This window comes from Melospiza georgiana, chromosome 1 (genome assembly GCF_028018845.1).
Source record: "Melospiza georgiana isolate bMelGeo1 chromosome 1, bMelGeo1.pri, whole genome shotgun sequence".
Classification (NCBI taxonomy): Eukaryota; Metazoa; Chordata; class Aves; order Passeriformes; family Passerellidae; genus Melospiza; species Melospiza georgiana.
Window position 1 is genome coordinate 114,009,524 of NC_080430.1, and position 14,009 is coordinate 114,023,532.

A 14,009-nucleotide genomic window follows, 5' to 3' on the forward strand; every position below is an offset into this window, starting at 1 on the left:
TATTACCTCCTTAAATCCAATGCCATTGCCTCCTTAAACCTCTGATTCAATTTCCTTTTTTATTATTATACTTACGATTATGAAGCAGTGACAGGCATATCTCCAAATATTCAGAGGTCAGCCTCAGTTCAAATAGGCATCCAAAAGGGTAGATATTAATCTGAAAGAGCTAGGTACACATTTAAGGCAGTTTTGTAACTCATTCTCCTTACTGCTATCATGTTCTTGATAGTAGAAATAAATTTCAAGGCTTAAAACCAAATTGCAGAGGCTTACTTTCTTTTAGGACATAACAGTCAAAGTAGCAACTAAAAATCCAGGTCACCTTGCATATAAAATGTGCTGAGTTGGGTTTCTTCCCCCTCTTTCTTGCTTCCACTTGTTCATGGACTAAACTATTCTGGGATATTTCTTAAAGTCTTCCTGTTGATATGAAACTATGAGAAGAAAAGGTAAATAAATTGTTTTATTACTGTAGGCCAAATACATAGATAAAGTAGCAGAACGGACAAGATATAGCCATGTCTTGAAAGCTACAAGTATTTAAAATTGCCTGAAAGACTGAGAAACTCTCTTTGAGAATAAAACATAGGAAGTAAGCAAGAAAAAATAATGACAAGAAAAATACCCCAAAGACATAAAATGAGAAAAAAAAAATTCAACAGAAAATCTGCAAACAGACTTGTATAGGCTAGATAAATTAAAAAAAATATTTATTTTGGAAGTTCTGCATGAAGTTGACTTCTAAATCAACAGTTAACTTTAATGGTGTTTCTCCTGCAGCATTTATTTTGCTATGTGTTTTGTAGGTACCCTGCTGCTAGAATAAATATAGGAGCTGTAGTTTTCATGTGTATTTTCCCTGAAATTAATTCTTAAATGTTTGTGAAGGTAATTTAACAAATGTGTTAACAATTTGTTTTGGTATGTAAAATTTTCTAAATTCCTTTTAGGAAAGGAATCTTTAGGCTGGATCTTTTATACAGCCTCTGTGGGCAATGTGCTGTAAGTCAGGGTATAATTTTTAAGTGGCCTTTTTTCATTGCCTTGTTGCCAACAATGATCAGAGTGTGACCATATTCTCTGGAAAAGCTGTCTGCCTTAAGAGCTCTGCCCACCTCTACTGCTCTCTGGTAGTGACTGAAGCAGAAAGTTCACCACAGACTGGTGTTATGAAGCAAAGGGCGATCAGTTTTCAGCCCCTCTTGTAATTATATTAGTTCAGGAACTGTAAGCACTTTCCAGGACATCAGCTCTTGTCTCATCAGTGTTCTTATCTAACTCAGCTTGAAACTGTGTGGAATGAGAAGACAGAGGCAGCCTTGTGTGGGTGCAACATTCACTGCATCTCTTACTTAGCTACCACTACCTTCCTTCATCACTGCTTTTGCTGAAAGCCACAGGCTCTTCTCTCATGTGGAAACCCTTTCACATCTTTCCAACGCTTCCATATGCACTCCTTAACACGCCTCCTCTCCTTCATAAAAATGTGCAACTGCAAACACTCCGTTTTCTTCCCATCTTTGCAGCACAGGAGCCCAACTCTATAAGTAAGGTGATGTTCTTGGTGATTTATGCTCAGTCAAGGTTTATTGGCTTAGCAAACTGTTGTCAGCTGAACTCAGCTTCTCTCTGCATGTTTGCTGTGAGGTGATGCAGTGTACCACGTGTTTGAGCACACGGGGATGCCTTGCATGGCCCAGCAGCTCAGCCAGTGTGCTGTTTGTGTCCTGTTACTGTAAGACAGCAGTAGGGCTCAGCTCTCTGCCAGCGACACAGGAGAGGCTTGGAGGGAAAATTTTAGCACAGCCTGACATGGAATCTCTTAAAAATTGGTGTCAGGAACAAAAGCCAGTATCAGCCATAGCTCTGCACTCCCACACCTCATGCACATATATACACACATGTGCACACCATCTAAGCTCTTAAAATATAAGAGAAGGCAGGGCTATAGGCTATACAGCTGATCTGAATAATTTTTCTGAGGCCACATGAATAAAAAATGTTGATGTGCGCAGCAGTTTACATGAAAGTACATACACAGGTTGTCTTCCCTAATTTCCAGCTCTGGAACAGGAACTCGCATCTTTATTTTACTCAATTTGTGGAATGCTTTGGAGGGGGTGGGTAAGAGCAGCAAGAAAGGTTTTAACAAAAAAGAAACAAAAAAGACAAAAAAGAAACAATTTAATTCCAGTCTTTGTTCTCAATGTCTTCTTTTGAAGTTACCTAATGAAACTCAGCTACATGCTTCTCTTTAACATGGTTAATGCAGCTGTCAGGTTGGAGAGGGAAGGAGCTAGTTTAATTGAAGATTTAATTTTGAGCTGTATTGTAAACTAGCTTTCATAAAACCCAACAACAGTAAAGTGGTTCATTATGTTTTAGAATGTCTGATGTAAATAAGGTCTCTGAGTGTGTGTGATCAATCTTACCAAGGGCCAAAATATTTTGCTGTTCCCAAGCTTGATTTGCTCGTTCAGGCTGAATAAGCTCAGCTCATATGCATTTAGAAACTGACTTGAATTTTAATTTTATTATAATGTCTAATTGTGCCTGTTGTGGTTGCCTCTAATTCCTACCAAGTAGCCCCTCCACTTTTGCAGAAAAACTCTAGAGATTTTATAAGGTTATTGACCAAATCAGAAACGTGCAATCAGTTAAGGCAGAGTTACAACACCCAGTGTATGAAAGAAAGAATTTATTCTATTGCTGGTTATCCAGGGAGGAGGAAAGCCATATTGCAAACTTTGTTGCAGAAAACAGATGTTTTCTAAGTTTTAGTCCCTTTGTTTGACCATAATTATTTACAATCTACATTGTTTAACTTCCATTGACACTTACTGCTTCATGCACAACTTCAGGGAGAGAGGAGACTGTGTAAAGGAGTAATTCCAAGGACATGACTACTCTTTATTTTAATGTTGTAACATTTTATGTATGATATGAGTGAATTTTTCTGTGGTACTGAAAATGTAACTCTTGTGATCCATTTATTGTGTCTGTGTACATTAATCAGTTTCTGTCTTATCCTGTTCACAAAAAACAACCCCTAAAAAAGCACCTTAATATTAGAAAAATGGTGTAGGATGAATGTTGACCAGAGGTTCGACTGACCTCAATGTGAGTTCCATGCATAGAGCTTTTAATTTTTTTCTTCTTCTTACCTGGATTAAAAAGAATAAAAACAATGTCAAAACCACTTTCAAAAGTCATGGCTGAGTTATATGTATTTGCTCCTGGTATCCAAGAAAAACAATTTTCAAAGTTTGAGTGTTGAGTATGGAGCAGAAGTGACAGAACAGTTTGTCAGTGGAGAACATTATATAGAGCTATTTAAAGACTGTCCTCGACCTTTCCACCTCTTTTAAAACCTTGTGAGAGAGATTTAAACTTCTCTTTTGCCAGTGGCCTACTGTCAGTTCCATATTTGTGTTTGTTCTCTCCATGCTATGGATGTAAGAGCACATTATGGGAAGATCTTCCAAATCCTCTTTTAAACTCTTGTCTGAAGAAGAACCCTGAGATTCAGCCAGGTCAACCTTGGCACTTAAAGTTCAGAGAAATACTTTTCTTTCCTTGATCTCCTCTTAAGCCACCTTTTTAGAGTTGTTGGACTGAAATCTGACCTCTGTGAAGATAGTGAAGGTTTTATTATTGGCACTGATGAGTCAAAGGTTTTCAGTACTTTCTAGATGTGAATTTTCATCTGAGATACATATGTATATGTATCTATATATCTCTGTATATATCTATATCTATGAAAATACTTAGGCTGATAAATTACTTGTAAGGCAAAGGTTTTAGATTGTTTGTAAGCAGGATTCTCATATTAAAAAATGTAAATATTTTTCATATTTTATATATATATATATACACATACATACATACATGTTAATAGTGTGTAAATATATCATATTAAAATCATCAGTAGGAATTTTGTCCATTGATGACATGTTACAAAGAGTGCTATTTTCAACATAACCTTCAGGTGAAGTGAAATACTGATGGTACTTTAATGTGCCAACTTTTTCAGTGCTCACTCTCTCATGTATAATGCCCCAAAAGATAGTAAAAGTAGGTGCTACCACAAAGGCACTGTTGATTGCTGGAAAATAATTTATTATATATTGAGGAATCCTACAGAATTCCTGATCTTTAGCTATGAGTGTAAAATATAGAAATGGAGCCAGAGCTAAGTTACTACAGGGAGTTTTGGTCATTGATTTATTTTCTCTTATTCTTAGCTCAGCATCCACATTTGAAAAGGACTATAAAAAAGTTAAATCAATATTGTATTCACAGAAAATAGCCCACAACTGGGTTCATGTAGCTGTTGATACTCACATCTGGCTCTTTTGGAGGTGTCATTGTATGTGTTTCTGTGTCAAAAATGGTGTAATATGTAGGGGACCAGCTTTTATTTTGTGTCCAAGTGGAGTGTTTCATCATTTAATGAAAAGATGGAAATAAGAGCACAGCTGATTTGAAGCAATTTGGAAGGAGTTTCACAAAATCATCATGGGTGAAATACCACCTTGTTATTGCAAATCTGCCTTTAATATTTACTACTGTAACATTTGTTCTCTTGTAGTCTAAACACAGTAAATACAGTGATCATTGAAAATAGTTTTGGGTTTTTGTTAACATGTTTATGGTGACTGTGCCTATCTATCAAGTATTCTTATTTAAAATATCACTTTTAACAATTCTAAGTGCTAACTGAAAACAACTTCTTTTCTTTATTCCCTCATTTGAAGACAAAGACAGGGGTTTGTTTGCTGCAGGATGGTAACCAGGAGCCTTTCAAAGTGCGACTGCACTTAGCCAAAGATATTTTGATGATCCAGGAGCAGGATGTGATCTGTGTGTCTGGTGAGCCTTTCTATTCTGGTGTAAGTAGTTTTTATTTCTTCTTTAAGATGTTCTTTACAAAGAAACAGTGCTCTGTGTGTGTGTGTGTGCGGGTGCATACACACATCTTTATGCATGTGCTCCCATGGATTGGTATTTCATTTTACACTGTTAACACTAAGTGTATTTTAGTGCTTCTTTTGTGAGTAAATATTAGCAATACTCATCTGAGAAGCAGAAATGGGATAATAAGGCACATGCATGACTGCAGCACTGTTTATCTTCTCTCACTCTTGGGTGTTGGAGCCAGTGAATGTGGGAGGAATGACACAAGCAGTGGGTTTTGCAGGAAGTACAGATACCTCAAAGTACCTGTATCTAAGTATTGTCTGTGGAGTTGATAAGATAATTATGTCAGGGCTTTGCTGGTAGGGGAGTTCCCTTTTATCCTCTGTTGATTGAGTTCCTTCCTGTAGTAGGCCAGCACTAGACTTCAGGAATGCTGTGGGAGTCACTATCTTTAACAGCATGTCATGTTAACAGAGATGGAACAGAGGGATAATGGGCTTTATGTATCACTGTTTTTACCTGATGTGTCACATTCCTTATTTAAGCATCATATTAAATTTTGTGCATGAGAAACTACAATTATTTGGAGGATCTGTAAAATTTTATGCAGAATAATACTGTAGGGTTTAGAGCTATTGTAATGCAAAGGTTTTATTTAATATTAGTAGATAGGTACAAAAATAATAGAAAACATTTAGTATTAATTTCTGTAGACATTTTTATAGATACTGTAATTATATTTTGTAGAGATCTCCCTTTAAGCTAAATAAAATAATCACAGAATTTCATGTTAAATCTTGTGAGGCACAGTAGTGTGATATCTGTTCATACAAATGTTTTGTTAATGCTATTATGTCTGTTTTATTATATAATTGCTGCTGTTGCCACCTACTTGCATCTCTAAACACAGGTACAATAAAAAGATAGAAAGCACAAATCAAAAATAAATTGGTAGAATGTTAGCAGTGCAAAGAGTGTGAAAGATTAATGAAAAAACGTATCAAATTATCCTTCTCATGATTATGAATATGTCAAGGTGAATTCTTCAGAGCTTTTCTCTGAAACAAGAGGAACACATTGCTTAGAGTCTCCATAGAGTCTAGGTTTATTTGCTTGACAAATCTGACATTAGCTTCTGACTGTTTCATGCTGAACAAAGGCAGTTTGCTAATACAGGTCTGTATCCTTCATGTGCAATATAGATGCTCCTTTTACCATCAAGTCCCTTGTTCTTCAATAGACAGGATGTCCAGCAGCCAGGATAGAAAGAAGTTATGAGTTCAAGCTCAACCTGTAGTTGTTCAATTAGCAATGTACACTGTGGCACCATTATTTCACCAACACCATTCTGACTTTATTTATTAAAAGATTTTATCACTCAGAAATATGACTTTCATTATTCTGCTGTAATATCTGTAATATCCTGCTGAACTTGTTATTTAAATGTCTTCATGAAATGCATATTAATTTTTTTCCCTTTTCACAGCAAGACTTTCTCTTAAAGTATTTCTCTCCTTAGTTTTGCAAAGGCTATGTAGAAAATAATGGATTATTTGCTTCCCCAGTAAACTCCCCCATGTTATTTGCATATTAATGCATAACTCATTAACTGATTGATTTTAGTGTGTTGATGCAGAGTTTATTTTCTTGGCAGTGTCGTTGTTAGTGACTTTTGAGCACTTTACTCTGATTTCCTTTAGGATTTAGACTAGTTGTTTTTACCAGTATGTTCATTCCAAATAAGGATGATTGACATTTCACAGACAGTTAACTGTCCTTTTGTCACAGGTAATTTGAATAATCTGGAATCATGTACCTTGATTGTATACTATAATCACAAAAGTCCCACATGCTTCCTTTGTTTTTTTTTTCCTATTTTTCCTCAGTTTTATTCCTGATTTATTAGGTTTAATTTGTTTGTTTGCTTATTTTTCCTATGTTTTACTTTGTTTGGTTCATTTTGTTCTGTTCTTTCTGTCATTCTAGATAACTGATTTCATTTATGTTTCCTTTACCTGAATTCTACAAAGCAAGGGATTTCATTGGCAACTGACACTTAATGCCTCAGAGAATGAAATCTTTAAGCATAAAAATAAAATTTGTAAATGAGGAACAATAGTATTGCTAAATTTTACAGACAAGTAGCTACAGTAAAAGTAATTTTTAATCTGTTTAAATGAATAATCTTTAAATAATTCAATGGTAAGGTTTTGCTTTATTGCTGCTGCACTGGTATGGAACGAAAGGCTATTACTGTGCTTCTAGTTCAGAACAGTGTCTCTTCTGTTTGTTGAGTCTGAATCAATTTGCATGCTCCTCTGTGAAGGACAGTCTTTAAACAGGCACTTAACGTTCCAGCAGCATCCAGATCTGCATCCTGTGGAATGATCTAAATAAAATCAATGGCTCCTCAGGAATGAAGTGCTGTTTAATGTGAGTGTATGGGATAAGGACCTGGTTCTTAATTTGGAACACTTCCTTTTGGTGTTAGACTGTTCTAGTTTCCAAAACTAAAGAGGTGCAAAGAAGCATTGTTTCTTCTTTTGTTGTGTACAGTTTGGAGTAAGAAAATAAAATGCACAAAAGTTTATAAGCAAAATAAATAGTGTTGTACACTGAAAAGGGAAAGCATCTGTTTCTTTACTGGGCTGAAAAAAAAACCAATAAGCATTAGTGAGGGTTCTGCAGCAATTGTACCTATAGCAATTCCATACAGCATCAACCATCATTCAAATGATCATGGACTACATCTAAATTTGAGCACGTTTGCATCAATAAGTATTAAATATATTTCTTTTTGTGTGCAATAAGAAAGTTTTGCTCTCCAAGTGAAAGAAATGTAGCGGGTTCAGCATTATGCTTCTAGCAGATATCCAGTGTAGATTTGAGCTCCAGTGTGAATGACCAAAAGTGGGATGAGAACATACTGTGAAACTCAAAGTGTAGAAGGCAGTGTTATTGCAAATCCAAATTAAATCCTTGCCTGGAGAGAGGTTTTATGTTATGGGCAGTGTATGCCTCAGTTGTAGTGGATGTATTGGAAGATAAGACTGCTGTCCCTTACGTCAGGTACAACTTTCCCTCCCAGAGCAGTTACTAAATGTCCCAAAAAGAGCTGAATTAAACCATGTAGGAACCTCATCACTATTTATGGCAGTATTTTAAAATATCTTTATCGATTCTTTTAAGCATATTTCTTTAATTACTTGAAATTATGCTCACAAAAGTTTGCTGTGTGGTGGTCCATATAAGAATGTGCAGTGAGGCAACTCCCTCTCTTTTTAGATAAACATTTAAATAGCCTGGACTAACCAGAATAGCCTAATCCTGAACTTGGGGACTTGGTGAAAATTGTGATGGGAGAGGAGATAGCCTAAGGTATGGCATATCTGAGGTAGATTTGTTCCTAGGAAAGGTTTTAATATTTGCCATTCCAGAATCAATATTTTTATTTTAGAGTTAATCCTCACAGTTTCTATTATCTTTCATGACATCTGAAATTCAAGGAAAAGGATTATTGTGCTATATTAAGATAAGCAGTTTATCTGTTTAGGAAGCTGTGGATTTTTGCTTCTTTAATAAATTTTATTCATTAATTGCACTCAGAATTTTTTCTACACATAGACTCTATGTGCATGTGAGATCCATAAATTAAGGATATGACAATGAACCATGTGACAGAATGGATGATTTGAATCAGCTACTCTTTATTTCTATAGGAATCAAAATAAACTGCAAGCAGCTGGCAAATTGTTAGCTACCAGGATAGTTTGCATTTCTACAAAATTTTCTTAAATATTCTTCTAAAGAGTCTTAGATTTTACAAAATACTGCTAACTCACCTGATGATAACATACATATGAGTCACATCTCTTTCAAGTAATTTATTTCTATGCTGCTATATAGTAAATGCATTAATTAATTAAAGATTAAGAAGTTCTTTTAGTGGTTTGATTTTTTAATCAAACATCTTTGGGGAAAATTTGTGTGAAGGTCAATCATAATTCAATACTAACAAAAAATGAGTGAATGGGGTTTTTTTTTGTGAATTGACAGAACAACAGCTCTCCGAGCACCACGGCATTTGTCCAAGCTTTTAACTGAGTTTGATACAATTGTATCTAAATGAAGCCTATGGACTGTAATTGGTTTTGTGATTAAAAAACTATCAATAAACACCTTTACTAAGGCCAGGATGTAACACTGTCTCAAAATGTTGCACTGCAGCCAGATCTGTTTTCTGATATTGTAAACCACACTGTCTTTTTTTTACTGGAAGCATTAAAAAAAAATTAATTATGCCTCACTTTTAGGGTTGTCTGTATGCTATTGTGAAATCACGTGCTGAAAGATTCATAAATATATAGAAAGCCCATAAAGTATTAAAAAAATGTTATTAGAGATTTTCTAAATGTTTTAGCTTTGTATAGAAAAAAGTCTTTTAAATTAAAACTTTACACAATAGATTGTTTTTATTTTTAACATTTCAATAATTAAGTTATTAATTTTTAAGAATAAATTTAAATTCAAAACACATCACTTAGGGATGACATGCCTGAGAAGTGACATTAAGTTATTAAATTTTCCTTGCTTGAATATTTAATTTTTTTGAGATTTTTTTTGAGAATTAATTTTGTATTTGTTATATTGGATCATTCTCTTTTGAAAATTATGAATTTTCTTGTCCTATATTTTAGTATTGCTAAAAAAGATTCAATTAACATTAGCAATTTAATGAATAGAAATAGAAGGAAAAGAATCAAAAGCTTAAAATGGTAAATTATAGTTTCTCTATTGTCTTTATTTACAATTTTGATTCTGATGTTTGATTGAATATTACAAGTAATGCCAAAATGGAACTCCCTGTCTTGTAAAGAATTGCAAATATGTGCACAGATAGGTCACCTTTCAAACACTTTCCATTCTTGTTGCCTTCACAAAGCTACCAGTAAGAATCTTTGGGTTTTTTTATCTTTTTGGTATCTGTCAGCTATTCAGTGGAGTGAATCCATTTTTTCACTGAAGTCGTCAAGTATCCATCAGATGGGGGCAACTTTTTTCCCCTGCCAATCTGGACAGCTTTAAAGTGACAACCTGACAGATGTAAATATGATTATTTAGGGAAAGCCTAAGGCAGCTTATTTTTCTGCAGCTACTTAAAAGTAAAAAGCATAGCAATCAGCTGAAGTTAAAAATGTCATTTATAATGCCAGATTTGAAAGAAAATAATGACTTTTCCCCATTGGAAGAAGGCTTGGAAGAAAGAAAAATATTGCAAATCAGCAAAAACTCAGAGAACCTAAAACATTGGTAGCAGTGGATGATGTAAGGCAGTAGCTGGAAACTACAGAGAATGTTCCTTATAAAACCTGGTGGGAGTTCAGATCCTGACCATGGGTTTATAGGTTTGTTTCTCTTTTATTTTTATACTAAGAAATGCAGTATTTCTGAAGTGAGACAATTGTATGAGTGGAATTTTATAAGTAGATATTTAGGTGAGTGTTTCAGCTTTCAAGCGTCGGCTGCCAGACCAGAAACATTTTGAAGTATGAAGGGTTGAGAGCTTTTTTTTTTTAGTCTAGTCGCTGTTAGCAGCCTGCATGACACTGCTGTGTTTGCCACCCTCAGTTTCCAGCACAGATGCAGAGGAAGAAGGGGCATTTCCAGTCGGCCAGGCAGGTTGCAGCCCTCCCTTACTGCCAGGCTCCTCCAGTGGCACGAGGAACTGAAATAATGAGACAAGCTTCAAATGCCACATGATGAAAGTTGGTAGCAGATGAGCAAGTCTGATGGCAGACCTTGTTTAACATTATTAATTCAAATTGGAAATGTGGCTGACCTGTGTCGTGTGTCCTTTACACTCAGAATGAGTATGAAGCCTGCCCAGGTAAATTAATCCAAAGAAATGTCACTAGGCAAGAGCAAAGCATTATCAGAAAGAGGACTCAATGAGTTCTCTTTAAAATGTATGTAAGGATTCAATAAAATTTTAAAAATCCACATTATATTTTCTTATTTCAAAGTTTAGTAGGATTACTAATAACTGATAAATTATATAAGAGTGTGACCTTGAATGTATTTTGGCATCAAATGTTACCAGGTTGATCTATGAAGTTGCTGCCAATGTACTGATTTTATCTTTATACTATTACATTTTAAAATTCATATTCTAATATTTTCCTCCAATTTTTCCTCCTACATCTTTCCATGTCACTGTACTATTGTAGATTCCTCTCCATGTCTATTCCTTTTTTCCCCACCTCCTGTTTTGTGCTGCAAACCTTTCAGCTTTTTATCATTTTCTTCCATATGTAAAATACCTTGGTCTCTCTTCTAATCCTCTGAAAAGAGAGGTCTTGTTTTCTGTCTGTACCTAGGCAAACTAATTCTTTATACCTTTATTCTTGTGAGATGAATCTCCAGACTCACCAGATGGATAACCACACTGGGAATAAGGTTGAGAAATGGTATATTTAAGTTTCACGTGCTGTTAACTCAGTTTTGTGAAGATTTTTGAAGTTTCTTCATCCTTTTGTTCAACCTGTGTTTGACTTCTTTCACAGAGACACAGTATTAGATTATTAGATCCCATTAGATGACTGCTTTATATTATACAAGATAGATAGTTTGAAATAATAGCGAACAAAATATTTTTTTAAGAGTTAGTTAAGTAACTATAAACTTTCTTTTGCATCATTTACCATTCAATATGAAATACTTGGATTTTTACTCTGCTCCAAGATGTAACTTAAAAATAACATTAACTCTTGACTAAATACAAATAGTTAATGATTATCTAGGATTCTGTTTTCCTTTCCTCTCTGTTTATGTTGCTCTGTGCTCACATGGTCATTCTGCACTTCTCATCTTACATAACGAAGACATTTATGTTCCCCAGAAAATCATACAGATTTTAAGAAATATTAGTATCTCTTTAATGAAAGCCTCAAAAACATTGTTTCTCTTTCACTGCGTAGCTCTGAGGAAGAATTTTTTTTTTTTTGGCAAAACTCTTTGCTGTCCTTTCCAGTCAATTTTCTGAGACACATGGAAAGTGCTGACAGCATGGCAGCAGCTTTGTGTTTTTCAATAAAATAACTACTTTTGTTCTGTTCCAGGAAACAGCAAGAACACTACTCAGAATCTTACTTTTAAGAGTGCTAGGAGCTCTAACCTTCCTTCTGTTTCATATCATGTAGATAACAAATGTGAAAATGGAACGACAAGCTGACAGAACACTTTGTGTAGTCTTGATAGTGAACTAAGTATCTTTTCATCTCAACCAAGTTTTATTTTGTAAAGTTGGAAATGAAGTTGCTTTTGGAATTTGCAAAACCACTGCAAATGCATGGAATATCATGTGATGCAAAAAGAGGGGAACACATAAAAATATTAATAGAGAATCAACAGAACATCTGTATTTTTAACCTGAACAACAAAATAGTCAGGATACGTAGAGCACTTTGTCATTTGTACAAAATTTTTTTTGCCTCCAGAGTTCTTGCTGTGTTTTATTAATGAATAGTTATAAGTCTTTTCAAGAACTTAAAACTATTAGACCAGAGAAAAGCATTTTATTTTTGTTATTGTTCACTTGAAATGCTAATTAAAGACATCAGAACAAAATAATTTGCTTCAGATTGCTGGTTGAGTTTATTTTGTGCATTAATCATTACAGTAAAAATACTTTACATTAAAATATATTGCTTTGCTGACAAGGTATATTCCATTTACCTGGGTTGAAAATGGCACTGAAAACTAAGCTTGATTAAGGGTTTTTGAAGGTTACATGAAATAAATCATGTGCAAATCAAAGGGTAAAGCTTACAACATTTCAAAGCAAGTATCTATCATCAAAATACGTTTTCAAGTTACTTTGTAAGTCAAAAGGGAGGGATTTATCTTTCTCAGGCTAAATTTGACATCCTGCCTCTATATTTGATGCAGTTGATTAATACCTAATTTGGACAGCTGCTCTGACCTGCCAGTATTGAATGTGTTTATTTTTCTTTATCAATTACAAAAATAAACTTGTATGGAACAATGGCTGATTAGAGCTGGGGCTTTGTCCCAAACCAAAATTCAGGTGTCTGAAATGTCTGATGCTTCTTACTGTTCTGCAAATGCTGTTTCACTCTAAGGTTTATATGGTGTTTTAAATTGCAGATGAGGGGATTGTTGATGGTTTAATAAAGAAATATACAACTTGTATGTAATTCTGATTTGTACTTTTGAAGGTCATTTGAATGTTTGTTATTGTTAACTAACTTATGTAAAGAAAATGTCCTTCTGCAAATAAGCAATGTATTATTTTTTTTATTGTAAGAGAGGTGTGTAGAGAGGTGTGTTTACTTAGCCTAGATTAAATACAGTGCAATGCCTTCCCTTCACATCACACATCACTGAAGTGAATCTCCTTTGCATTATGTTTTCAAAGTGAAATTCAGTTCAGTAACTCTCTGGTCCCAGAATATTTAAGATCAAATTTCAATGGAGATAGAAAAGAAACTAGCAAAAATGCAAGACAAAACCCTCTGATACTTTGTTGTCTTGAAATTTTTCTGGTTTCCTTCCTTACTTCTATACAGTTTTGCCTATTTGGAGATCTTCCATGCCAGCATGACTTTTTTCACATAAAGAAATAATGCTGAACTCCAGTGTGAAATCTTTCTAGTTTTCTGTCAGACAGCACTGGCAAACTCACAGAAGACCCTGGATCAAGTGTTTTCAGGACTATTTTGAATCTGCCTTTGCTTGAGTGAAAACCAAAAAGTGTATTTTATTGAGTCTTTTGTGTGAGTACTTTTTTATGGGTACTTAGGTGCATGTTGGGCTAGGAAAGACAAAAAGGACAGAAATATTCTGCAGTATAGTTTTCTATTAGGTTTCTTTAAAATGTAGCTCCAGCTTAGAATATGTTTAGATGCCAGTATTTACAGTGACTACTGACATATCATGAACTACAAATTTTATGAAGTTCCATGTTTTTCACTGAGAATATTACTTTGTTTGAAATTTAATCCATGTGTTGTCCTTAATTCCATTCATGGTTGATGTAACACTAGCCAGTTTAGTGAAAGATTGCT

At 34.6% G+C, this 14,009-nt stretch overlaps 1 protein-coding gene across 2 annotated transcripts in view; it reads left to right on the forward strand.

Moving 5' to 3' along the window:
* Positions 1–14,009, forward strand: part of SNTG1 (syntrophin gamma 1) — a 319,348-nt gene that overhangs the window by 162,628 nt on the left and 142,711 nt on the right. For both annotated transcript variants that reach the window (XM_058044990.1, XM_058044982.1), the window contains exon 3: positions 4,761–4,895. In XM_058044990.1, the coding sequence (XP_057900973.1) occupies positions 4,761–4,895 (135 nt within the window). The remainder of the gene's footprint in view (positions 1–4,760; positions 4,896–14,009) is intronic.